This window comes from Misgurnus anguillicaudatus, chromosome 5 (assembly GCF_027580225.2).
Source record: "Misgurnus anguillicaudatus chromosome 5, ASM2758022v2, whole genome shotgun sequence".
Taxonomy (NCBI): domain Eukaryota; kingdom Metazoa; phylum Chordata; class Actinopteri; order Cypriniformes; family Cobitidae; genus Misgurnus; species Misgurnus anguillicaudatus.
This window is the reverse complement of record NC_073341.2, coordinates 37,941,543-37,967,998: the sequence shown is the minus strand read 5'-3', so window position 1 is coordinate 37,967,998 and position 26,456 is coordinate 37,941,543. Positions and strand designations below refer to the sequence as shown.

The following is a 26,456-nucleotide window of genomic DNA, read 5'->3' as shown; positions in this document are numbered from 1 at the left end:
TAAATGTTATTACAATCACATTTATTGGAATGATTTTCTCAAATAGACATTAACATCTCAAGGTCCCTGGGGGCCAAAGAAAGCATCCATATCTGAGGAAAAATGCCAGTTTTCTCTTTTTATACGAATTTGTCATTGGACTGACACTCCAAGGTTGCTCATTTCCCGGGTTTGTTTAACGCAGCAGTGTTCTCACGGGACCGAGATACGATTCATTCAGGCCTTCGTGAGAGTCGCTCCAAACATAGAGCACATGAGAAAGCCATCGCCCACAGAATCATGGCGACATGACAATGTCTTCTTAAAACTCCAGCAATGACTCGAGGGATAGCGTGTTTACCCCTGAAGAAAATTACCTCCATTCTAATGATGGTGGCCTTGTCAAATGATGTGATTTATGTATGCTTGTGTATATGACTTGTGTATATTTACACTACATGTAAATGTTTGCTGGAATCAAAGATTCTTGCAAATCACCAATCGCATTTCAACCACAAGAGGTAAAAAACTGAGATGGCTTGTAAAAAAATGCAAGTACAAGTTAAAAAAAATCCTGCAGAGCATTGTGTAAGCTGTGAAAAGAATGAGAGTTTCCTAGCCAACTTATTTTTGACGCAAATGTGGGCACCGCCATGTTTGACCTCCTTTGTGTTATGCTGCATTCACACCAGCCGCGGTAGAGGCGTCAAGCGTGAGTGATTTCAATGTTAAGTCAATGTGAAGACAATCTGGAGGTCTCGTGGCGCGAATGAGGCGTTTAGAAAAATGTGAACTTTGCCGGAAAAACGCTCCGCATTAACCAATCAGGAGCTTTCTCTAGTAGTGACGTGATTACAGGAAGCGAGCGGAGTCGCAGAAGCCCCTCACATGAAGCAAATTTCCGTGTGAATGTCTCGATGACTAGAATTTCACGCGCAAATGAAGCGAGTAAACTCAAAATGTTCAAGCTAGACGTGGTAGATGCGAATTTGACCCCTCAAACGCGGCTGGTGTGAACCCACTGTAAGACTTTTTAATACTATTTTACGGTAAAAATACTATTTTAAAATACTTTCACGGTAATACTATTTTCATAAAACAAAAACAATACTGAATACATGTAATAGTTTAATATGTTTATTATGGTTTTTTCAAATAAGTTAACAATGTGTTGAATGAGAAAGATGCTGTTGACTGTAGGACCGCGTGAAGCTTGACGTGTCACCATAAAAACTCAAATAAGTTGATTAAAAATTGCAGTTTTAAAAAACCTTAACCAGAGGGACAGTTGTGACATTTTAAACCATCGCCTGAAAAGATTAAAAACATGAATTCTTGGTCAATTCTTTGTAAACACTTGACTGACTTTCCCATTGTAAAGATACTGGTATGTCTCAGTGCTTTTATAGTTTTACAGACCCGTCACCCCCGAGCAACAACACAAAATGATTAAATATATCTTAATATGATGTATTAGGCCACTTCTTCATTTCATCCTCACACTGGTTCATACATGGCAGGTCTAGTAAATATTTACATAACGGTTTTAAATCATGTTTTATGCGTGCTTCCACTACACTGTTTAAACCGTCTGGCTGTTGAAACCGACGTCTCGCACAAAGAAGGGAAATACAACACATCACTTACTTCCGCATTCAAAAATAAGGTGGATACTGATAAAAACAACTTAAATTACTTATATAACAAATGCTATGTTTTATATTGTTTGAAAAATGGCCCTGAAAATCAGTTCCATTGAGCAAAAAAAAAAAAGTTTGATTATTATGTTCATTCTGACACTGCTGTACAGTACACCCACCTCCACAGCCCAAACCATGAATTAGTCATAATATATGCAGAAGATCAGACACTATCCAGTCAGATAATGATGCATAACGGCCCTTGCCGTAGGACAGCGAAGATGACTTTATAAACCTATCAGAGTTATTAGTGTTGTAGATCTGGGTACTGCGGGGGAAGACACTGTCTGCTCAATGTGATCTAATAGGAACTTTAAATGTGTGCTGCTATTGTAGATTTGTAACAGCTGGTCTCATGTGTAGGAGTGTGTTATCACCCTATGACCTGTCTCAACTTTCTATATCTCTTGATGCAACACCTCCAAGCAAGAACACACTATTAAAACACCATTGTACAACTATGACTATTGATCATTTTACCACAACAAAACTCTGGATTCTTTCAAATACTTTGTAGTTGGAAATACTTTGCTAAGTGTGAAGTTACTGTCATTTTGCCAAACAGCACATATTCCTATCAATTATGTTTAGACAATTGGTAATCAGCAGCGCAAAAGTCATGAGTTTGATCCCAGGGAACACATACTGATGAAAATGTATAGCTTATACTGTAGCTCTGGTTAAAAATGTCTGCCAAATGCACAAATGTCAAAATATTGTAGGGCTGCCTAATGATTAGTCGCGAGTCTCGCAACTAATCGTTTGCATTATAAAAGTTTTTTTTTACATCGAGGGGCAACCTTCCGATCTCTCTGATGAAGTCAATACGAAGTGACTTAAACTGCAATTCATCGACTGGCCGCTAGAGGCTGGCTCCAAAAGGGAGTCAATTCCCATATACCCCCATGTTAAAATAGCTAACTTTACAGTAGAAAATAATATGTTTACAGCCTGGTACAAAAATAGTTTTGGTCTGTAAAGCTTGGTTTGCCCTTCATGACAACTGTGAGGGGGGTGAATTATTTTGTAACTCCTCCATTTAAATTATATAGAGACAGAGCGCAGCGCGTCATAACCTGAAAACCACGCCCACCACGGGGGAAAACAATCCATCCGTCTCCATTGACTTTGTATTGCGAGAGGCTGCCTCCTTGTCATTTCTGGCTTATAACAAAAACAGAACAATTCATAAAAGCTGCTGTGTGATAATGTGTACAGCTAACAAGCCAAACAACCCAGAAATACGCTTTTATAAGCTGTAGACCCCAAAAAACAAGCGTTTAAAGACACAAAACTGGAAACAGGCAACTTTTCATAGTACTACTATTATCCAGCTAGCAAAAATTGCGCGGGCCGAAAGCGGAACGATTAATGCTGGAACACTCGGCCGATCCTCGGCATGAATCTAGGTCCGATTGCTCTGCGAGCGCTCGGTTTTCACGCGCCCCGAAGACACGGCCGAGCACTCAGTTTTAACGCGGCCCGATTGCGGAACTCCGAGTGAGAGGACGTAAGCTCCCCCCCAATCCTGTTCCTTATTTGGGCTTGTTTAATTGATTGATTTTATTGATTGGTTAATACTAAAATTGCTAAGCAACCATTATGCAACATTAACTGAAAATAAAACACACAAGGAAGAACAAGGATTTCACGTTTAATGCATTTTTTATTCACTTGAACACACATTCTCTCTCTCTTGTACACACAAACAGGTTTCCATGTTTTGTGGGGACATTCCATAGACGTAATGCATTTTATACCATACAAACTGTATATTTTATTCCCCTTACCTACCCCATTCCCTAAACCCAACCATCACAGAAACCCTTATCCTACTTCACATTTACAAGAAACATCATTTTGTTTGATTTATAAGCTTGTTTCCTCATGGGGACACAAGGTCACAAAAATACTAGTATTCCTATCTTTGTGGGGACACAACGTGATAATTACCAGGTGCACACACACACACACACACACACAATCAGTTCAAATATGAATTTTCCAAAAATCAACATTTTTAAATTTAAAACATTTTAATTAATTGTCTGTCTATTGTCTGGATTCGGCCACCATCCCTGTCATATGCTAGCACCGACCACCTGGTGATGAGGAGCTCTATCTCCTTTTCTGTGTTATCTTTGGTCAGGGCACTCCGGCGGACTGCATCTGAAAAAAAAACAAAGATAGAAGAGGTCAGCATGACCATGTGATGTTACTCATAAAACCACCAGAACTTATTTTGGATGCAGGGCTCTACGCTTACATTTCTTTTTAGTTTAGGAGCACATTCAAAAATTTAGGAGCACATTCTGATCAATGACAAAATAACCTTCCCATTATAAGGAGATATTTGACTATAAAATTTTAACCTTATTAAATTTCAAATTCATAAATTGAGTTAGAATAATAAGAGGCAATCAGGAAGAATAAGTTACCAATCAAATGAAATCAGTAGCAACACAATTCATCTTTGCACTGCAGAGGTGGCATATAACAGAAATGTGGGATTTAGTTATATTTACAGACTGTTTAATGAGGCTCAGAAGTAGCATTAATGCATTTCAATTTATGATAATGTTATGATGTTAATGTTTTAAATAGAGTTTGAGTATAGAAATACAATTATGATCAGTCTTGAAGAAAGAAAAAAAAGACTAACTTTTAAGACTAGTCTTAAAGGTTTATGCAACCAGCCACTGATCGAGTCAGTCGCACTGTAGAGCCCTGGGATGTCACTTCATGCCGTTTCCAGCACTGACACTCACCCAAAACCACACTTTTCAAAGTGAGCCCTTTGAATGCAGGCTTCAGTTGACCCCACTTCAATTGATGAGTCTCGCCACGAAGAGTTTATTGTTTTTTTCATCAGGACCCACCCCACAGTGTCTTTAAGAGTCTTGTCTCCGACCATTCCAGGAAAAACAGTCTGAAACAAAAAGACATGTACCTTATTAGTTATTTAAGGAATATAGCATGAGTGAAAATGAGGACTGACTTTTAGGAATGATCTGATTAAACCATAATTTACCTCACCAAATTCTTCTTCTCATCTGGATTATTTAATGTCTCCTACAAACATTGTAGCTCCTCAATAGTTGAAAGTGGGAGCCCAAAATGTGTTGGGTCTGGGGTGAAGTCTGCAACTGCTGCTCTCTAATAAAATCGAGCTGGATGAGGATCTCCTTAGCAATAGGCTTTATGCCCAGCCGCACCACCTCCTGAACTTCAGCCAGCTCCCCGCCCCCCGTCCGCCATTACCGGACAAACTGATAAATCCAGGTGTGTCTGATTATTGTTGTTGTGACTACTAAACTGAGGCACACCTGGATTAATCAGTTTGTCCAATAATGGCAGACAGGAAACAAGGAGCTGGCTGAAGTTCAGGAAGTAGTGCAGCTGGGCGTAAAGCCTATTGCTGTAGAACACAAGAAAAAGCAGGCATAGCAGATTACTAGCAAAACATTGTACGTAGATATGTCAGAGTAAACCGAGAGAGATCACTTTGTATAATTCCTACCTGTAGGCACAGCCTCCTGAGAAGACCTGTGTTGTGTGTCATATACTTGTGTGCCATGAAAGGGTGGGGTGTGCTAAAAGAAAAGAAAAATATGTTTTAATCTCATCACATATACCAAATAGGAATAGGCAAAAAAAAGTGAAAAAAAAAAATTAAATGTGGTCAATTCAATATCAATTCTCATCGTTTTTCTGTATTTATTTTCATTACATTATATCGGAAAAGAATTCCTGTTGAAGGAACTGTCAATGTCCCGATTGGGCCAGTGCTGCATGATCATAAAAGTTTACATTTTGCATGCATTTTTAAGCCTTGTCAATTTAAGCATTCAAGCGAAAGAGAACTTGCATGCGCTATGTGAGAAGAGCACACACTGGAAGCGCTTACAGCTGCGCGACAGCGTGCAAATTACGAAATTAATTCTAGTTCTCTCCTTGCAAATTCACACATTTTTTAAAAAAATTCCGGCCTTTGCGAGTAAACAGACGGTTATGAGAAGAAGTAGAAAAAGAATGCATTCATTGCCTATCATAATTTGATCCGTGGATTAGTCTTAAAGTGGTAGTAACCTTCACCTGTCTGTGTTTTTAAATGTTAATCAAACTACAAAAGAGGAAGTCACTCCCTGCTTTTCACTGAATAACGATTTGTAACTTTGTGCAGATTAAATAAAGGTTAATCCTAATTAGTGAAGATATGCCGTGTTATTTTACATTTGATTACTTTTTTCAATTTCTGTATCTGAAAAATACTGTTAGACCTACCTGAAATGCACAGATTTCTTCATTTGTATCTTTGTTCTATTGTACTTATATTGCGTTGCTTGCATTTAATTTTTATTAACAACCATTAACTTGTCTTTAATCTATGAAATTGATATTAGTAGTTTTAGCTGTAGTATCAAAAATAGAATTGATAATTGTTAATTTTCACTGGTATTTAAAATATTGGGTGTCATAACCTTATTACAAGAATAAATGGGTAAAAACTACAAAAACTATTTCATTCATTTATTACTTTTTTTGTGGTGGGGCCAGAAAAATGTAATCATTGAATCGAAAATCGCAATCCAATCAATTTGAGATCTAATGTATCTGAATCGATTTGAGACATCTGAAACAATACCCAGCCCTAATACCAAAGTGATTTTTTTCTCTCCATGGGCTATCTCGCCCTTCTTACTTGAAATCCAGTTTGGCCTGATGTCTGACTTCTGCCAGGTGCTGCATGGGTTGGGGTGTCTGTAGGTGTAGCACTCAGGCTGTTGGTAATGGAGATTGGAGACCACGATGGTGGACTAAGCGCTGTGATGTTCGCTGAAAGGGGAGAAGCCCGTGGACCTACAGAATTTCTACGTGTGGGCACAGCCCCCTCACAAGACCTGTTTTGTGTGCCATGTACGGGTGGTGTGCTAAAAGAAAAGTTGTTTTAATTAGGGCTGGGTATTGGCAAGGGCCTCCCAATACGATACGTGTCACGATACATGGGTCATGATACGATACGTATCACAATACAATCAAAAATGTGAAAAATAGAGCTGAACACCTGCAGCTCTTTGAAAGCTGCAGGGTTTTTTACATTTTCTGCCATTTTCTCACTCCCTCTAACTTCTGAGACATTGGCCGAATGGCCGTATATGGCAGACAACTGGACAGTGACAACTACAGCAGCGGCGGAGGAGGTCGTTTGACGCACACAGAGGGATTTGATGGTTTTTAAAATATCGACAGTAGAGATCGAAATATCGATACACTATCGATACAGCTAACTATCACGGTAGTTAGCTGTATCGATTTTTTTGCACAGCCCTAGTTTTAATCTCATCACACATATCAGTCATCAGTCAGATCATCGTCAACAAGCTTACTGTCGTTCTTAATACCTTGCAGAAAATTAGACAACGATTTAACTGCTTTGTGTCTCAGATTAGATTTAAAATAATGCATTTGATCAGCCATTCTTACCTAAGAGCAGTGTTTATTTTAGAACAGCAAAAGCAAGATTACCTGAGGAAAAAAGAAAAAAAGATTAGCATTGTACAAAACCATACATAATGTCTTATTATACTAAACCATTACAATTTCCCTTTTTTAGTCCAAGCCCAACCCAATAACCATTATGACATTACCCAACTACCAGGATAACTGCACAGTGCATAAATTAGGGCCCATCAAGACATGTTTAAGTTTACACACAAATCTATAATTGTGACATTCCATACACTGGTATATATTAATCCGCGAATCACATGCGAGCCGAACCGTGGTTCGGATCAACTGCGATTTGTCACAGCACTACCAGCTAACATTTTGTTCCACTTAATTTTGTTCCAAAGAACACTATGCTTGTAAATATTAATCACGTAAATTGCATTTAATAAAAATTGCGTTCCATTATTTAACATCCCAGCCAGTCAATGCTAGCTTCGTTCGCGCCATAAAAGTTGGAGCCACTTTCATATTATCCAAAATTTGCACTACTTTTCTCAGACATGATAAATAATTTGATGTTGTCCTAATTAATAATTCTTAAATGAATTATGAATTCTTTGTTTGTTTCATCTGGAAAAAAGTACATGAACATGTCAAAGGAACATGAACGAATCAATAATAACCAACATGTAATCAGCAACAGTTCGAAATAGAGTTAATATATGATGTGACGGGAACTCGATTGAAACTATGCTTAGCGTGAATGTTGATGCTTTTTAAGGAAACTGAACACAAGACTTACCTCAAGTTTAACGTATGGCGTAGGATCGAAAAGGGAATGGATGATTCAGTCAGACGTTGAGTTTTATCTCACCCGTTGTACAGACGTTACTCCAGTGATGAGCTGAGCGTGCTGATGCTTTCTGCAGTTACCGTTGAAATCGGCTTCATACTGGCAAAAGGGTCTGAGCCGAGCACCCAGTTTAAAACAGCCGCCAACGTACGGGATTCATCTTAAAATGAATTTTTTATATTTATCAGCTCACCCCGAGGTCATCCAAGATGTATGTGATTTTGTTTCTTCAGTACAACACAAATGCAGAAACTCCAACCGTTTCAGTCTGTATGCATGTGAATAGTAACAAAATCTCAGACAGTAAAAACATGCACAGACAAATCCAAATTAAACCCTGCCGCTCGTGACGACACATTGATATCCTAAGAAACGAAACGATCGGTTTGTGCGAGAAGCCGAACAGCATTTATACAATTTTTTTTACCTCTAATACAGTACTATGCGTAGTCAAATGAGCCCGTGCACAGCACCTTCTTCTTTAGTTTCAATGGCGGGTTGCGAAGCAACCCCACAGGTGCATACCGCCACCCACGGCCTCGGGTGTCCCTGTATAGCCCTCAAGCCGTGCATCCGATACAGTAGATGGCAGTATGCAACTATGACGTTGCTTCGCAACCCGCCATTAAAACTCAAAAGAAGAAGAAGGCGCCGTATTAGAGGTATAAATTATATAATACAGTTCGGCTTCCCACAGAAACCGATCGTCTCGTGTCCTAGGACATCAACGAGCAGCAGGGTTTAACCTGGATCTGTCTGCGCATGTTTTGTTTTTTACTGTCTTTTGTTATGGACAGACTAAAACGGTTGGAGTTAAAAATCTACATTTGTGTTAAAGAAAGTCGCCTACATTGAATGGCATCCATTAAAACCATCCTTGATTTAACATAAGCCGAGTCATTTCCAAAAGTGGTCCAGATCATACAGCCAGAGCTGGGTTACCAGTTACGGTGAACATGAATCGGCCCAGTGCTTACAGCCAGAACAAAAATGAATGTGCCAGAGCGAGCTGCGGGGCACAATCGGCTCGGTTAACACACGCCGATGCCGAGTCTGAGCCGCACCTGCCGCAGGGCAGCCGAGCTCGGGCCGATTATACATGCTAGCTGGGTAGTAGATCTGCGCCCACTAGTGGGGAAACGGAGTCGGCGATCCACTTTTTTCTCCTGAAATGCTGGGTTTTACGGCTCGACAACTTATAAAAACTTATTTCTGGGTTTTTTGGCTTGTTAGCTGTACATCTTGTCACATAGCAGCTTTTAGGCATTATTCTGTTTTTGTTATAAGCCGGAAATGACAAGGAGGCAGCCTCTCGCAATACAAAGTCAATAGGCTTGTTCGACTTTATGCGGCGACGCACGAACCGACAGCCGGATGACGTCAAAGTACCGCGAGAACAATTGGAGAAATTATACGAAGTCTAATTTCGTCTTGCTCTCGCGGTACTTCCACGTCATCCGGCTGTCGGTTCTTGCGGTGCCGCATGAAGTCGAACACACCTAATGGAGACGGTTGGATTGTTCCCCCCCGGTGGGCGTGGTTTTCAAATTAGCATAACTGCGCTCTCTCTCTATAAAGCTTTAAAGTTCTGCATAATTAAGGGCGTGGCCACTTGAGTGAGGGGTGAACAGCCACTACAGTCACTAGAATCGAGCTAGGTAGGCGACCGTGGTTTCAGCAACCAGACACCTCAGCTTCACCCCCGTTCCGCCTCTTTACCCATTTTCAGATATCCATGAGTGATGCGCCAAGATGGCGACAGCAGGCAACGCCTACTTTAAGCTTAAAAACGATCTTCACAAACCAATGGATGACGTCACGGACACTAAGTCCATCTTTTTTTACAGTCTATGGTTTGCATAATATATGTGGGTGTACTATGTATAATAATTATGTATAAATACACCCATATGTATATATTTATTTAAATTATATATATAATAAATATTTATTTATTTATGATATAAATTATGTAAATATAACAATGTACAGTATATACACATGCAAACATTTCTTAAATATGTACATGCATTTGTGTATTTATATATACATAATTAATATACACAGTACACCTACATATATTTTGTAAACAAAACTTTTATTCTGCAAATGATTAGTCGTGAGGCAGCAGGCTAACCCTATTGCTAATCATGATTTACATTTCAGATAGTGTCATTAGTACTCTAAGGGCAGTTCCTTTATTTGCTATATACATTTTAATTGGATGGCATCTAATTAAACACTTCCAAGACATTTAACAAAGAAAAGCATTTAGGGTATTTGCCGAGATCATGTGATAGAGTTGCAGCGCTATAGCGCCCACTTCCGTTTGAAATGACAGTAAAACTAAATGTGTGTAAATTACAGTAAAAGTCTTTGATTCACTAAAAACAATTTACTCTATACATCGATTAACCATTTTTTACGTATTAGCAGCCGACTTTACTTTCCTGCAGGTTTGACTTTCAAACTTACAGATGAACGCGTGGTTTTCAGAGGTCTTTGATAAGCTAACTTAGGCGGCCATAAAAAAAAAAAAAACTTAGGCGGCCATGAGTTAAAATTTTACTTTCAAGTGACATAACCGGATGATACAGTCAATTAGTCTTTAAAAAAAATTTATAATGGTATGATATCACTTACTTGAGTGGCGGTCACATCTGTTAATCATTTCTAATATAATATGTGTCTAATATAATACGTAATTCATTTGGGTTAAATGAGTCAGTTTGAAAAAAATTAGCATAATTGTGTTTACTTTGTTTTTCTAAAGTTTAACCACAAAAGACTTCTTTAACCTGATACGTGTTAGCAGTAGACTAGTGTAATAAAACCGCTCACTAACCTTGTCTGTGTAAATTTAAGAATCCAAAGTAAAAATACTGTCACAAACACATCAAGCACGTAAACCCGGTAACTTTTCACAATACGCGCAAGGATATCAGAGAGATGCTTACGCCACACCTGTACCAAATATAGTCCGACAATGTAAGACATAATCAGGACTCACAGATATAGCAGATAGGCTTAGTAAATGTATACCTAAATAACATATTTTTTTTACTTTACAAATCAATCGAATTGTTTATTAAAAATGAACGGTAACAGAAAAATGACTTAGTTGCGGTTCAGCTGAGTAACGGCTCTGAAGAACGAGTGAGTGATTAAAAAGAATCGGTTCATACGAGTCATTTTTTATTTGTTTGCAAATCTGACATTTTCACAGTATTTTAGTTTGGAGTTTCTCTGTACCTTGTAAAATCATTATACATTAATTTAGTACCATGTATTAAAATATACCACAGTATTATTGTTTGGGGATTTTGTATCTTGTAAAATCATGGTAGTTTTATTTAATGTTGTTTATAAAAAAATTACTATACAATTACCACAGTAATTTTGGGTGAGGTAACTACTGCATGGACCTGTATTGAAAAAAACCCATTATCCTGTGTTGAATATATGTAAAGGTAATGTGTGACAACTTTTGTTCACAACTGCAATTTATTGTAACAATCAAAGACATGAACAATAAATTCTTTACATATCTTCCATGGGAAATGTTTAACTTGTCATAACAATACTCACAGACACTGAGAACTGTATCACATGGTGAATAGGCAGGCAAGTCGAGTTATAAAAACAAAGCACAACTGCAAAAAGTAAAACAATCTCACCTAACGTTTAATTCAAAGTAACACTGAATTTCCACAAGATCAACCCTACACATGCCAGACAATCCATTTCAGACATTGCAACCTGAAAAATGTCCTTGTGGTAAAGGTCAAAGTCAGTTTTAGGTGGAGGTGAGTAGCTGCCCCATGGTGTGGCGGTGAAGGCCATGTGAACTTTTGTGATGTCACAAGGTAAATGTATAAATCTGTGCCCAGATCCACAGCATGTATAAAACACCTGATGTGAGGAGGTTACCCGGGGCAATACTCCAACACCACACAGCTGTCGTATCCAATCAACAGCCAAGCCAAGTGATGGGGACCTGTTACTATGGTAACTAGACTGTGAGAAACGGATTGGTTAATACAACAGAGGGCTAATGAAAAGGCTTAAAGAGTAGTCTGAGTTTCCTTTATACACGAACTGTATTGTTTTCTTTATGGGGTGATGCCCCTGTGGGACAAAAAGGAATGGACAGTTTTACAACATAAAAATGCGTGAATATAAATCACAGCAAAACCTCACAGCACTGCGGACAACGGCCAATACACAACTGTTAGTCTTTTCACTTTTTTGCTATCACTAATAATAAAATACAAAGAAACCAAAGAAGTGCAAAATGTGAGGAAGACAAACGTTAAGGATTTTAAGAAGTGTTTACAGCTGACCTGAAATCATAACTTTAAAAAAAGTGTACGTTATAAAACAACTTTCTATAAACCTTTAATAAATCAGGCTTTTGTGGAAGAGTTGACACTTTGCAAAATGTGAGACAAAAACGTGGTTTGCAACCTAGTTTTAAAATGATAAATGACTCTTCCTACAAGGAAAATAAACAAATATTGCAACAGCACATTGTAATACTAAACGACATGTGGTAGTTTTGTGCCATTCAAAACGTTAACAAATTAAAAAAGAAATAAAAATGTCAAAATGTAACTTAACATAGAGGCAGATGATGGATTATATGGGCTCCAGTTGTTTAAACATAGCAAACTTAGCTCTCGGCACGGTTTATATCTGTTTATCAAATACTTTCACTTCAAATCTGCTTAATCCTGGCCTCAGTCCATTCAGAAATACATTAAGAGTTTGATAAAAATGCTCATTTATAAGACAACACTTTCAGATGCATTTAGAGGGTTTTGCAGCTGAGCGTTTATGTAGATATAACTTAACGGGTAGAGCATTGCATTAGCAGTGCAGGGAACACACTGTAAAAAATTACCTGTAAATTTTACAGTAAAATACTTGCAGCAGGGTTGCCAGCCCGTTACTGTAGTTTTACAGTAGTGACGCTGTAATTTAATTTAACTGTATTTTTTAATTCTGTATTTTTTCTCAGTATACTGATAAAATGTTTGTAATATAGAGCCCAATTTTTCCAGCTGAGATTCCGAATGTTATCCTGAAACACATTCAGCTAAGTAAGTCACATTTAAATAACAGGACCCTTGAGTTAAAGAATGGGGATACAGTAATGTAAGGAGAAAAATGAAGGTGTGCTTGATAGGACCCCACATGGTTGGATTGGTCCCAAAAAAGCCTATGTTTTTTTAACCCCCCCATCCTTTCTATTGAGTAAATGACTTTAGCCCAGGCTGGTAATATTTGCCCTGCCACCAGGGGGTGCCACGATGCGTTGAGTGGGTCGACGAGGGACGTTGTCATCAATTTGAGCCCCTGTAAAATGGGTTAAATGGGTTAGATTCCACACAAACCAAATGAAAATGTTCTCCTGGTGCAGTACTCACCAGACAGACTGAAACCAGACTGGTGCAGGTTGCGAACTGGCTGAGGAGCAGATTTGACTGGAGAAGTCTTACCAGATATGACAGGGGTCATGACCTTGGGTGTTACAGTGACCTCACAGACTGGACCGTCATACTGACCACGTGGAACTCCGCGCAGCTCGGCAAGCTGGAACAAAAAATTAAATAATCATCCTTTTAAAGATATTTTTGTGAGAATATTTAACTTTATATTATTGAATAAGATAATGTCAAAGATTGAAATCAATGACTGAAATCAAACTTCTCATTGCATCATCGCTTCACATCAGAAGAATTGAATAACTGCATGAATCAGTTAAAGGAATAGTCTACTCATTTTCAATATAAAAAAATGTTATTACCTTAAAGAGACACAAGGCAGCATTTTTCTGTTAATAAATCATCTTCATAAGTCTGTATATGGTTAAATGGCTCATTACATGACGAATGAAGACTCTCTCGCCCGCCCCTACCGTCTGTAGGAAGAATACCCCACTTGCAAGTTCGCTGTATCCGACCCGGTGTCCTTCAGTCTCGTAAAGTCTCAGATATAGATAGCATTTACTCCCAGACACTAGGGGGAGCTAGTAGAGAAATAATACTCAGACTTGCCTTGTGTCCCTTTAACTAAGAATTGTTGATACATCCCTCTATAATCTGTGTGCGTGCACCTAAGCGCTGGAGCGCGCTGCGACGCTTCGATAGCATTTAGCTTAGCCCCATTCATTCAATGGTACCATTTAGAGATAAAGTTAGAAGTGACCAAACACATCAACGTTTTTCCTATTTAAGACGAGTAGTTATACGAGCAAGTTTGGTGGTACAAAATAAAACGTAGCGCTTTTCTAAGAGGATTTAAAAGAGGAACTATATTTTATGGCGTAAAAGCACTTTTGGGAAGTACTTCGACTCGGGGCAGTAACACCCTCCCTCTCCCATTATGAGAGTGAGAAGGGGAGCGGACTTTTCAGGCGAGTCGAAGTACTCCCAAAAGTGCTACCACGGCACAAAATACAGTTCCTCTTTTAAATCCGCTTAAAAAACTTGCTAGTATAACTACTCATCTTAAATAGGAAAACGTTGTTGTGATGACGCACGTGCCTATTACGGCATTGTTTCGGCTTCTTGTTCACACAGAGGGTTTTTCCTGTATGTTACTAGGTCCTCTTTCTGGGATCTCAAAAGATTTACGGGACGTGTTTGCGTTCACACAGAAGCTTGTCTGGCAATTTTACGGGTATTTTCTGGGACCAAAGGTCTGTGTGAATGGGGTTTTATTGAAGGATGTTTTTTGGAGGTACTATCCAATGCCATTATAAAGCTGAAAAGAGACAGGATTATTTAATATAACTCTGACTGTGTTTGGCTGAAAGAAGAAAGAAGAAAGTCTTGTACATGCTGGCTTTAGGGAGAGTAAAAGCTGTGCTAATTTTTATTTTTGGGTTGAACTATTCCATTAACAATAAAAAAGCAAATGTCAGAGCATTTAGTCTTAATTTTACTACACTTACATTTAAATGTATGCATTTGGCAGACGCTTTTATCCATACTGTGTATTTCAAGATATACATTTTGTACATTGTGTTCCTTGGATTCAAACCCATGGCCTTTTGCGCTGCCAATGAAATGCCCTTCCACTGAGCTTTAGGAGCATGGTTAATATTCCTAAAGGTAATGTTTAGGTATCTTACACAGATCATCACAAATGTCTCGTACAGCTTATGTCTTTAGTATAGTGTATACATGTACAATAAATTACTATAAAGTATGTATATAACCCTACCCTGCTGCGGGCCTTTATCCTCTTATAGACGTAATCGGGAAATGGTTTTCGGGTGATGTATCGTCCAATACCCTCGGTTGTATGAAGGTTTCCGTCCTCTAATACGATCTTCCCTTGGCTGATGACGACCAGAGGAGCTCCACGCACTTCTAACCCTTCAAAGATATTATACTCCACTGCCTGAGAGTGAGATAACAGACAGAAAATAAGGAAAGAATTGACCTTCGCTTCGTCTAAAAGCCTTTTAAATGCCTCATAACCAGAAGTGTCGAAATTGGTTTTCTGCAACCTATAATATCTTGTTACACATCATAGACCAGCACCATATTAAGCTAAAAGTATAGTGCTCAGGGGCACAGTTGTAAAAGTTCAGAAATGACCCCCTTGTGGGGGTTTGAACCTGCAACCCTTTAGTTACCACACAGATCTTCATTTATGCCATCTATATTGCCTTCAGAGATTTTGCACTCCCTGATCATTCAGTAGGGTTGACTAGTCATGCAAAAAGTAGTGCATTACTAGTTTTATCTAGATTTTTGGTGGTGGTGGCTTGGTGCATTTAAGGGGATAATTCAAAAGTCGCATACTGCTACTTGGAGTCATAAAGTACAATTTTTAAAACAGATGTCAAGATAAAAATTGATTTAGGAAATGTTGTAGTTTTGCACATCCCCCAATTCATTAAATACAGCATTAATTCATCATTATGCAAGTATAATTGACCACTGCATGCACATTGAATGAATATTAAACGATCTGCATAAATATATCCCATTGCATGCATTAATACATCCCAGAGTTCCCAGTGCACAATGACAGCAGTTTATGGCCAAAGCCCAGAGTTAATGACTTCATGGACAGGGTTTTGTGTATAAAGGTCAATATGCTGTTTCAGGCTCTGACTGTGACATGCTTTGCTTTGATTTATATAAGGATATTTTTAGTAATAAATCTATACTAAACACCCTCACTAATTATTCTTGTGATTGTATTTGTCCCTTTAATTCATATAGATAGAGCGGCTGGCAAATGGTCATGAAATACTAAATTATGACCATTTTTAGTGTAGGTAATCTGGCATTATTAGTGTATTCAGATAGAAAAATCCTGTTGTTACCACATGGTGGCTCTTAGCAGAGATGATCTTGGAGGAGTCTGGGTCCCATAGGACCAGGTCAGCATCGGAGCCCACGGCAATGCGACCCTTGCGTGGGTACAGGTTAAAGATCTTGGCAGCGTTGGTGCTTGTCACGGCCACAAACTGATTTTCATCCATCTTACCTGTCACCTGTGAAGAAGAACATCCATCTTTGAAAAAACAAAATTTAAAGGGAACATTTCACAAGACTTTTTTAAGATGTCAAATAAATCTTTGGTTTCCCCAGAGAACATATGTGAAATTTAAGCTCAAAATAAAATATAGATCATTTATTTTAGCATGTTAAAATTGCCACTTTTTTGCCACGTTTTGGGTGTGTAAATGAGCTGATCTCTGCACTAAATGGCAGTGCTGTCGTTGGATAGTACAGATTAAGGGGCTGTATTATCCCCTTCTGACATCACAAGGGGAACCAAATTTCAATGACCTATTTCTTCCAGCCCAGTCTCACGAAATTTCGTTATATAGTCAGGTAATTTTTTTAATCTTTTTTCGTGATATCATGAATTTCCGCGTTTTTGTCGTGATCGTATAGCGAATTCCTGTTTTCGTGTGATTATCATGTATTGGTTACTCAACTGTTTTGTCCTATTTTCTTACCATTTTCGGTTCCGTTTAGGGTTAAATTTACATAAAATGACATCCCTTCCCAAACCCAACTCTAACCCTAAAGCCAGGCGACATATAAAAAAACTAATCAGAAAAATAGTATACATCCAATGTTTAAAGTGACATTCTAATGCAAGCACCAAATCTAGCCCTAAACCGAAGCGACAATGGTTTGAAAATAGGAAAAAGCAGTTGAGTGATAATCACACAAAAACAGGAATTCGTTATACGATCACGAAAAAACGTGGAAATTCGTGATAATATCACGAAAAAAAGAATCAAACAATTACGTGACTATATCACGAAACCTTGTGAGACTGGGTAGATTTTTTCACATGCTTGCAGAGAATAGTTTACCCAAACTAAATTACTGGGTTGACCTTTTTCACATTGTCTAGGTTGACCCAATTATAGCACTTAAACATGGAAAAAGTAAAATTTTCATGATATGTCCCCTTTAAAGCAATAAGCAACAGCAAGCAATAAACAAGAGGCTGTGCAATATAATAATCATGGTTAAGGATATTACTTTAGTAATAATTACATTTATTATTTAAAAGATAATCATAATAAAGTATACTGATAGTAGTTACTTTATGATTGGTTACCAAGATACGGAAAGGCCTACATAGTTATTACTCTCATTACATTAGTTAAAAAATTCAATATTATCAAGTAACTCCTCATGCCTATGTCTGTATAATGTCTATGAACGGTACGGTGTGAATTGAATCTCTACTGTATCATATCTCACCACACATTTGTCCCAGATGATTGACATCCTCTCTTCAGTGCCGTTTGTTCCTTCGGGAATGAGAGTAAAGTTATCTTTGCCAACGGCTCTCTGGGATGTGTTGAAGGTGCAATGGCCACTGCCGGTCACCTGCAGATCACCACTAAGATTTTTAGGGAGGAAAGAAATGTGTTATGAAATCATCTGAAAAAGAAATATTAATATTTATCTCCATTTCTGTACCACGTCTTCCTACAAAAGCTCAGATTTTCTTGATTCCGTACACAATATACTCCCTAAAGTTCAATGGTTTTTCGAGCATTCTGACTTATTAACACAGTTATAGAGTTGTTTCCTCATGCTACATGTAGGCAAAGTGTCAAAAAAGCAGTTGGACATATTACAGAGTATTTCTGTGCCGAATGCACTTCGACAGAGTTCGTACAAGTTTCAGAAAGTTTTTTTCGATTACAGGTCCAACTGATGTTTCTATACGTGGGGTTTTCTATACGTATCATTTCTTTATATGGGCACTTCCCCCGGAAAACCCCGCCCACCCGTCAATCAGCAGGAGACGCTAGAGCTTGCAAACATCTTATCACGCCACTCAGCTTTGTTTAATTTCAAAACTCAACAATGGCACGAAAGAAGAAGTGTGTTTTGGATGTAAGGAGAAGACATCCAGCCTTATGAACACAATGGATATAGTTTATTATCCGGGGTAGTAGCGGAGTTTTGCGTGTGTGTTTGATGCGGTGGATATTCCCAACTGGGTCATGTGTTGCACACGGTAAGTAAGACTTCTGTCTTATGTTGGAAATAGGCGCGTGCATATTATATAAATGACACGAACATGTAGTGAATCATAAGTTATAAGTGTTGTATAATGTTACATGACTCATATTTGCTCCACCCGCGGTAGTAACTCCTCCCTCTTCATTTTTTCGTACGTTAACAGAAAGATTCGGTAAAGCTAATCTTTCTTTTATAAATCTGATTAAATTAAAGACTCTTCGGAGATATAAAGGATGTATACTACTCTATAGGTACTCCAGATTAACATCAGAAATGCAGAAACAGCGTGTGTTACGTGACCTTTAAACATTTTCTGTAAAAAGCAAAAAAAATTATAAACATTTTTACAATTTTTATTTAATTGTCATGTTGATAATTTGATTTGTAATAGAAACATTTATCAAAGAAGATGCATTTTCATGCATTAGAGGTCTTTTGGACCCTGTTACATACAGTTATGTCCATATATATTTGGATACAGGTACAATGTTTGTACCAAAACTTATTCAAGTTACAGTTATATAATCAATATGGGTATTCTGTATACCAGAATTACATTTCACTACAGGCTGTATATGTATATAAATGTGTATGTGACAAATAAATATCCCAAATTTTAAAATGTTAACTTCAGATTTTCTGTGTATAATGGCGCCCTCTAGTGATCTCTCATAAGTGTTTTTCCCTCAGCTAGCAGCACCACATTATTCAAATGGATATAAATGCAAAACAAATGTCTCCAAATGGTAAGGTGAACTTTAAAAAGTGGGTGGTATCTTCAAAAAGGGGCGTGTAGGGTTGGAGCTCCCGCCCCCATTCGGAGATCTCCATGCTGCAGTTACATCCTTCTCACGTTATGTGTCCCAAAAACGAAAGCTTCTCATACACTCGCTGTGTTTCAAGTAACCCATGTAATGTACAACCAGTAATGTTGTAAGACAGCTGTGAACACAAACCAGGCCAGCAGGGAGTTGAGATAGTCGGGGGTGGTGGGGTCAGGGCTGAGAGGAGGAGAAGTGACGTAGGCTGCAGCCTTGGCCCAGTTCTTGCTCCAGTAGTGAGTGCCGTCCGTCCCCAGGCTCGCTGTGATGGGTTCCCCGTACACGACGGCACCTGCGCGACAGGTGAAGAACAACAGGATCAAGCTCCATACAAGGGCTGTTCACTTTTTAATTGACTCCTTTAGAATTGAGAGATATTTAGTTCTTAGGCAAATGGTGACCCTGCTGTCTGCCATGCAACCTTTAAATGCAGCTTCCAAACCAAAATAAGAGTCTGTTGATTTGGGTACCACTTCTGAGTGATTTAGTGAAATGAAGATCAATTCATAAGACTTTAAGATCAAACACCAGTTGTACCTTTTTTCCTGGCCTGGGCGATGACATCAGCAGCGTTCTTGCTCATTACTTTGGTGATGTAGAGGGGACAGTTGGTCTGATTGGCTACAGTTATGGACCGGTTGACCGCCTCAGCCTCCACCTATAACACAAGGGCGTACACACGCTGACCTTCAGATGAAATTACAGACGCGTTCACTGTAAAGCACTATTCAGCATCTCCTTAACGCTGACTGCACTTTACAGTACATGTGCCAACAGACTCAACTAAATGTTTGCGAAAGGTTTATGTGAATCAATTATCGACTACGTTGGCAGAAAAGAAGTCCTGCTTCAGCAGTAATCTAGTTACTCAGTTTTGCCAGGATACTGAAGTCTTCAAAGATTTTAACTCTTTCTGCGCCAGCGTTTAAAAAAAAGGGCCAGCATATTTTATGATTTTTACAAAGATTAATGCCTTCCAGAAAATGTTCTTCTACTATGAATATATAAACATAAAATATATCAATTGAAAGAACAGGACATCTGGTTTAAAAAAAAAACAACCTGTATCCTATCTTCATTTGTTTTCTTTTTATCATCTTCTCAAATATGGGTAGGTTTCTTCAAAAATATCTAATTTTGAGCAAAAAGCTGAGATAATTGCATTTTTGTAAAAGCATACAAAGAGTTTTTACTGGTTTTGGATCAGGGTAGGCTTCAGTGTTTTATAAGTTGGGTAAGAGAGCCACCTAGTGGATAATAGCGGAGATATAGATTACGAAGATATAAAAACTCGGCATTGGCAGGGAAGCGTTTTCTCTTAACTGACGAGATAACTCATCAATGGCAGGGAAAGAGTTAACAGGAACTGCTATAAAACCGCTTGAGCAATAAATTTCCGCACTTTCAAAATCCCCTGATCTTTTGAAAAGTTGCAAACCATTACAGCGTATTATTACAGATTTCAAACAATGAAATCCGGGCAGTGAGCCTGAAAGTTGTTTTGGAAGCGTTCCCACATCCAGATGCTCTTGTGAGATCTTGTAAGATGTTAAAAGCACTTTCAGCTGTGTACCAGAAATACACAGATCTGTAATTTGTGAATGAGTTGTATCTGGTGGACTGCTGCCCGTTCTGTCAACAAGTGTCCTAAATTACAGTAATGTAGTCCAGATGCAGTGTGAAGTGCTTTACCTCTTCTGGACGGCTCAAAACGTGTCCCTCTGGACCGGTGATACCCAATCCCAAAACCCTCTTCTGCTCCTAAAAACATCACCGTCAGAACACAAGCATATATGAATGCAATCTCATATAATTTATTCCCATAAGAATACACCTGATGTGTAATATATAACCACGTGGTGCATTTTCACCAATGAGATTTTAGAGTAATGAACATACCCAACATTATGATGAAAATGCATCAACAAAATGAATTGTAGTATGATGCTATATCACATCACACCTGGTTAGGACACAGTGTTAAAATGAGATGGACTTACTTCAGCGATGATGTCACCGTTCTCAGCATGCACCTGGGCGATGGCTCCCAAATCCCGGATTACGCTGAAGACCTCATACATCTAAAACCAACAGAACATCAAAACTATATAACTACTTAAAATCATGAAACACAAGTTAAAGATCGTTACACTAAATTGTGTAATGTGTAATCCCATATCTATACAGTATGAAGTCATGTGCATGAAAAATTACCCCAGGGTTTTACCTGGGCGTCGCTTAGCTGGAAAATATCTTTGTAAGCCAAGTAAACCAAAAAAGAGTTGACACCTGCAGAAACAGAGATAATAAAAGAGCAGAAATTAAGAAATTGAGTTATTATTCAATTCTTAAAGGGACACTACACTTTTTTGATAATATGCTAATTTTCCTGCTCCCCTAGTGTTAAACGTTTGATTTTTACCGTTTTGGAATCCATTCAGCTGATCTCTGGGTCTGGCGGTACCACTTTTAGCATAGCTTAGCATAATCCATTGAATCTGATTAGACCGTTAGCATCGCGCTAAAAAATAAGCAAAGAGTTTCGATATGTTTCCTATTTAAACTTGACTCTTCTGTAGTTACATCGTTTACTGACAGAAAATTAAAAGTTGCGATTTTCTAGGCAGATATGGCTAGGAACTATACTCTCATTTTGGCGTAATAATCAGGGACTTTGCTGCTGTAACATGGGCGCAGGAGGCACAATGATATTACCCAGCAGCCCCGAAAATAGTCCCCTTAGTAACTTTCAATAGCAGGGGACTATTTTCGGACACTGCGTAATATCATTGCGCCTCCTGCAGTCATGTTACATCAGCAAAGTCCTTGATTATTACGCAGAACCATATCTGCCTAAAAATCGCAACTTTTAATTTTCTATTTCGGTCTTAGTACACGATGTAACTACAGAAGAGTCAAGTTTTGAATGGGAAACATATCCAAGCTCTTTGGTTATTTTTTAGCGTGATGCTAATGGTCTAATCGGGTGATTCTCACGAAAACTTGGTTTTAAAAATGTCAAGCATGAAAATGTAAAAATTGCTTAAATTTACTTTTTTCCCACCAGACATTGAAAAACAAAGTCTAGAGTAAATGGGAACATTAATTTAAAAACTTTTACTTATCATTTAACACTTTTTGTAACATAATAAAAAAAATTAGTCCTAAAAAATCTCATTACCGCAACAGTCAGAAAACATCAACACTGACATATTTTCAAAATGACATGACAAACCTGAAAGAACATAATTTGGAGATTCTGCACATGCATTTAAAATCAAAGTATTATGCTTCTATTAATTAAATTAACATTTAATAAGCATCTGTTGCGGTAATGATAATCAAAATGTCGTGTAAGCATTCTGACCAGACAATATTTCAAATTAACTGTAAATGATCTTACCTGGTAGCCATCTTGAAGTAACTGGTCCATGTGCTTGGTCACTCAAAATCAAACTTTATTAAAATTCTGTATGTGTGCTTAAACTGTTCTCAAAAAGTGTTGCGGAGGATGAGAACATCAGGCATGGACACATCATTTTCCTAATTTTTCTTCATTATTATTATTATACATGAATATTCAGTAAATATTTTTTCTGTCATCTAAAGTAGTCTAGCAAAACATCCATTTATTTTTTTTCTTAATATTTTTGTGTTAATTTGATAAAATTACAATATAACGCATGTTCAAACACAGCCGGACACATTGCGGTAATGAGAATTTCAGCAGAAAATACAATTTACAATTATAAATTCTTATGTTGAAATCACACATTGTGCAAGGTAGAACACAGTATTGTGTTAATTCTGATGCTTTTTAATGTTACTATATTACACATTTTAAAGCTAAAATCATTAGTGCCGTGGTGTTTCAATGGTTTCGTGAGAATCACCCAATCAGATTCAATGAATTATGCTAAGCTATGCTAAAAACCCGGAGATTAGCTGAATGGATTCCAAAACCGTGAAAATCAAATGTTTAACTCTAGGGGAGCTGGAAAATGAGTATATTTTCAAAAAAAATTGAATGTCCCTTTAAGGGAAATTTTTTTATATTTTCATTGCTTTTGCGGTAGAATATGCAGCTTATAGTTTATAGGTTAAAGTTAAGGGTTTGTGGCATCATACCGTGATCCTTTACCAGCGCTTCAATCTCCTCCTGCATGCCTTTGTGCCACTCTGTGATGTCCACATGAAGAGAATAATCACAGCAGGATTTATGATCGGCCCACTCCCTCCATTGGTTAAATGCAGCGATCAGACTCACGCCGGGCTCGGGGATCACGTGATCAACTAAAAACACACACAGAAAACAGTTGGACACAAACAGTGGTCTGAAAGAAATTATAGTGCATTGAAACGCTAACAAATAACGAAACATTTTACACACCAAGCAAAACTGAGTTGCATCCTGGAAAAGGTTCAGAAATAAATTAGGATAATGATCACTGTTTAAGATGGAAGTAGCTGGTTTAAGCTGGTCTTCTGGCCTGACAAGCTAAAGAAGTGGCCAAAACCAGCATCTCATTAATTCACCTCAGAAAAATGTAGCATTTTTAAGAAGTTGTTTACAGATACGCTCTCGACGTTCTTCCATTGAAACAAATATCCATCACGCAGACAAACGGGGATGAGAACTGTCCTGGGATCAGCTCCAGGAAACAATTAATTGGCCGCGCTGCTCATCTGTGGTTCTGTTGTCACATACTGCACATGCCTGGCGTGCTGGACGCCACCCACCGCAGACCAAAGGTACTCACAAATATTGTTCATGTGTATCAGCTGGTGTCATCTCTCAACATTATAAACCAGACGTGACATCTGCTCGAGTTTCACGCATACAGTACCAGTGTCTCTGGAGCCGATGATAAACACAGAAGAGGACGGTCAGTATGTGTCATTATAACTAATGATGTTGTTATGGCTGTTTGGGGAGGTGGTGACTGAAACTCTTTCAAATTTAAAACATACAGCAAGATTAATGAAATGTTACAACATTAAATGTTTTGTTTGGCTTTGTCTTTGCATTGTTTAACCTTTCTCTTATAAGTAAAGAACAAAGCAAATGTTTATTTCACAAATCTATTCAAATAGACTTTTAATGGGGACATTTCACAAGACTTTTTTAAGATGTCAAATAAATCTTTGGTGTCTCCAGAGTACATATGTGAAGTTTTAGCTCAAAATATCATATAGATAATTTATTATAACATTAAAATTAAAATTGCCACTTTGTAGGTTTTTGGGTGTGCTTTAAAATGCAAATGAGCTGATCTCTCCACTAAATGGATAGTGCAGATTAAGGGGCGCTATTATCCCCTTCTGACATCACAAGGGAGCCACATTTCAATGACCAGTTTACCAAAACTAAGGGCTCTCTCTATCTTACACCCGGCTCAATGCAGCGCAATGCACGACGCAAGTGTCTTTTGCTATTTTCCACCCTACGCAATTATAATTTTCACGTTTAGCGCCGCGTTGTTTAAATAGCAAATGCATTTGCGCCCCCTTTTGCGCCCATGGGCGTTCTGGTCTGAAAACGAGGTGTGTTCAGGCGCATTGTTGGCGCGTTGCTATTTTGAGGCGGCTTAAATAGACTACGCCATTGACCAACAAAAACCTGCTCTAAAGTCTAAAGTCAATGGCGCAATATTTTTTTGTTGTTGTTTAAAGAGCACATTAGTAATATGTGCCTAAACAGGACGACAACGCGGGTTTGCTTAACACATACATGAATGTAGCCTGGTAATACCATCCTCTGCTATTTTGCTTCGCTTCATAGACAGAGTCTGGCTGGGCATAATTGACAATCGTTTTCCTTCTCGTGGGAGGGGCTTGTCTGAAGTTTAAAATCATTGGTCTAAACGTAAGCCAATCACACATAACATTTGGATATGATGTGCTTTATGCGCCGGATCAGCCGCATCGAATCTCTGCTGTAAAATACACGTATGATGTGAAAACAAACCCATCGAGCGAAATACCAGAGTTAACATGGCTATGAATGACTTTTGCAGATTATGTAAAGTAAATCGGGCCAGGGCTAGTTGAACACTATCCTTACGGTGGCTTTCCACTCACGTCTAACGGGAGGAACGCCCCTCTCTCCTCTCAAACTCTTCCACCAGACAACCATAACCATATGTAAATTAAATCTTCCTACCTTATTTTCTGGTTAATCAGGAATGTCACCAAAGAATGCTTGCCCACGCGTCCTCCACCATTAACTGTGAACAATATAATTCCCTTCCATGATTTCTCGATCGTTGTGCACGTCAAGCTGTGCTGCAAACAGTTTCTCGCTGACGATCGGTAAAGTTGATAAATTAAACTTTTCCAAAAACTTGTCGGGAGTAGGGCAACAACATAATCTCCATTCAAATGTTTAACAAACACTTTTCTTGTTCGGGTTTAAGTTGGCAAGTGCCGGTTCTCCACAACAGAGCTTTCTGTGTCTCCATATCCTCAACAGACTTCAACCGTGATTCGGCGTTTAGCGTCTACGTCACGGCTCTCAGCCCGCCCTCTGTTCGTTGATTGGACGGTCGTTTTGAGACCGGTGGAAAACGGTTTGAATGGGAGGTATCTCAGACTGAGTACAGAAGCGTAATGAAATTTAGCGGAAGTACGAAGTCTGACGTAGTCAGGCTAACATGAATGCGCAGCAGCACAAAAATGCTTTTAAATATGAAAGATTAAAGGATTGAATGTAAAAGATTATTCTTGAGTCTCTTGGACATAAATGAGGACTAATTATGAGACGTTAGAAGGCACAAAGAGCTGCTTCACCTGCAGCCTGGTAAGTAAATAAATGCTTTGCTTTAAACAAATGCGTCTGTTTTTAAATGTTTTTTTTAATGCTACCTCACGGATTTATTGTATATGATGACTCTGTACCTGTGGATATAGTGAGATGAGAAACATTTTTCAGTAATGCTTAAAAAACTTGTGACGCTGTACAAGTGCTGAAAGGAGAGCCGTTTGTAAATTCTTTATCTCCTGTTTGTTACAAATAAAGTATTTTTAGAGTAAAAACCTTTTCTTACATACTTGTAAATAATTTTTTGATGATATTGGATAACCATAGATTTAAAGCAACCATAAGCCTGCTTTTTTACTTCCATGA

At 38.3% G+C, this 26,456-nt stretch overlaps 1 protein-coding gene and 1 long non-coding RNA gene across 6 annotated transcripts in view; both read right to left on the bottom strand.

Annotated features, from left to right (window-relative positions):
• Window positions 1-3,016: 3,016 nt before the first annotated feature.
• Window positions 3,017-9,098, bottom strand: LOC141363993 (uncharacterized). 5 transcript variants are annotated; one of them, XR_012369744.1, is made up of 7 exons: window positions 7,933-9,098; window positions 7,164-7,205; window positions 6,382-6,610; window positions 5,200-5,272; window positions 4,711-5,097; window positions 4,448-4,608; window positions 3,017-3,848 (listed from the first exon to the last, which is right to left on the bottom strand). It is a non-coding gene; the product is annotated as an uncharacterized lncRNA (long non-coding RNA). The 5 variants fall into 5 exon arrangements; XR_012369742.1 differs by having other exon boundaries at window positions 6,382-7,205; XR_012369745.1 differs by lacking the exon at window positions 6,382-6,610.
• Window positions 9,099-11,468: 2,370 nt separating this feature from the next.
• The window catches only part of dpysl2a (dihydropyrimidinase like 2a), a 29,968-nt gene continuing 14,980 nt past the window's right edge, over window positions 11,469-26,456 (bottom strand). Inside the window, exons 4-14 of the mRNA XM_055167911.2 lie at window positions 23,459-23,623; window positions 21,558-21,619; window positions 21,331-21,411; window positions 21,023-21,091; window positions 19,868-19,988; window positions 19,466-19,622; window positions 17,736-17,877; window positions 16,331-16,501; window positions 15,214-15,393; window positions 13,413-13,578; window positions 11,469-13,341 (exon numbers count right to left, since the gene is read on the bottom strand). Of these exons, the coding sequence (XP_055023886.1) occupies window positions 13,250-13,341; window positions 13,413-13,578; window positions 15,214-15,393; window positions 16,331-16,501; window positions 17,736-17,877; window positions 19,466-19,622; window positions 19,868-19,988; window positions 21,023-21,091; window positions 21,331-21,411; window positions 21,558-21,619; window positions 23,459-23,623 (1,406 nt within the window). The 3' untranslated portion in view covers window positions 11,469-13,249. The remainder of the gene's footprint in view (window positions 13,342-13,412; window positions 13,579-15,213; window positions 15,394-16,330; window positions 16,502-17,735; window positions 17,878-19,465; window positions 19,623-19,867; window positions 19,989-21,022; window positions 21,092-21,330; window positions 21,412-21,557; window positions 21,620-23,458; window positions 23,624-26,456) is intronic.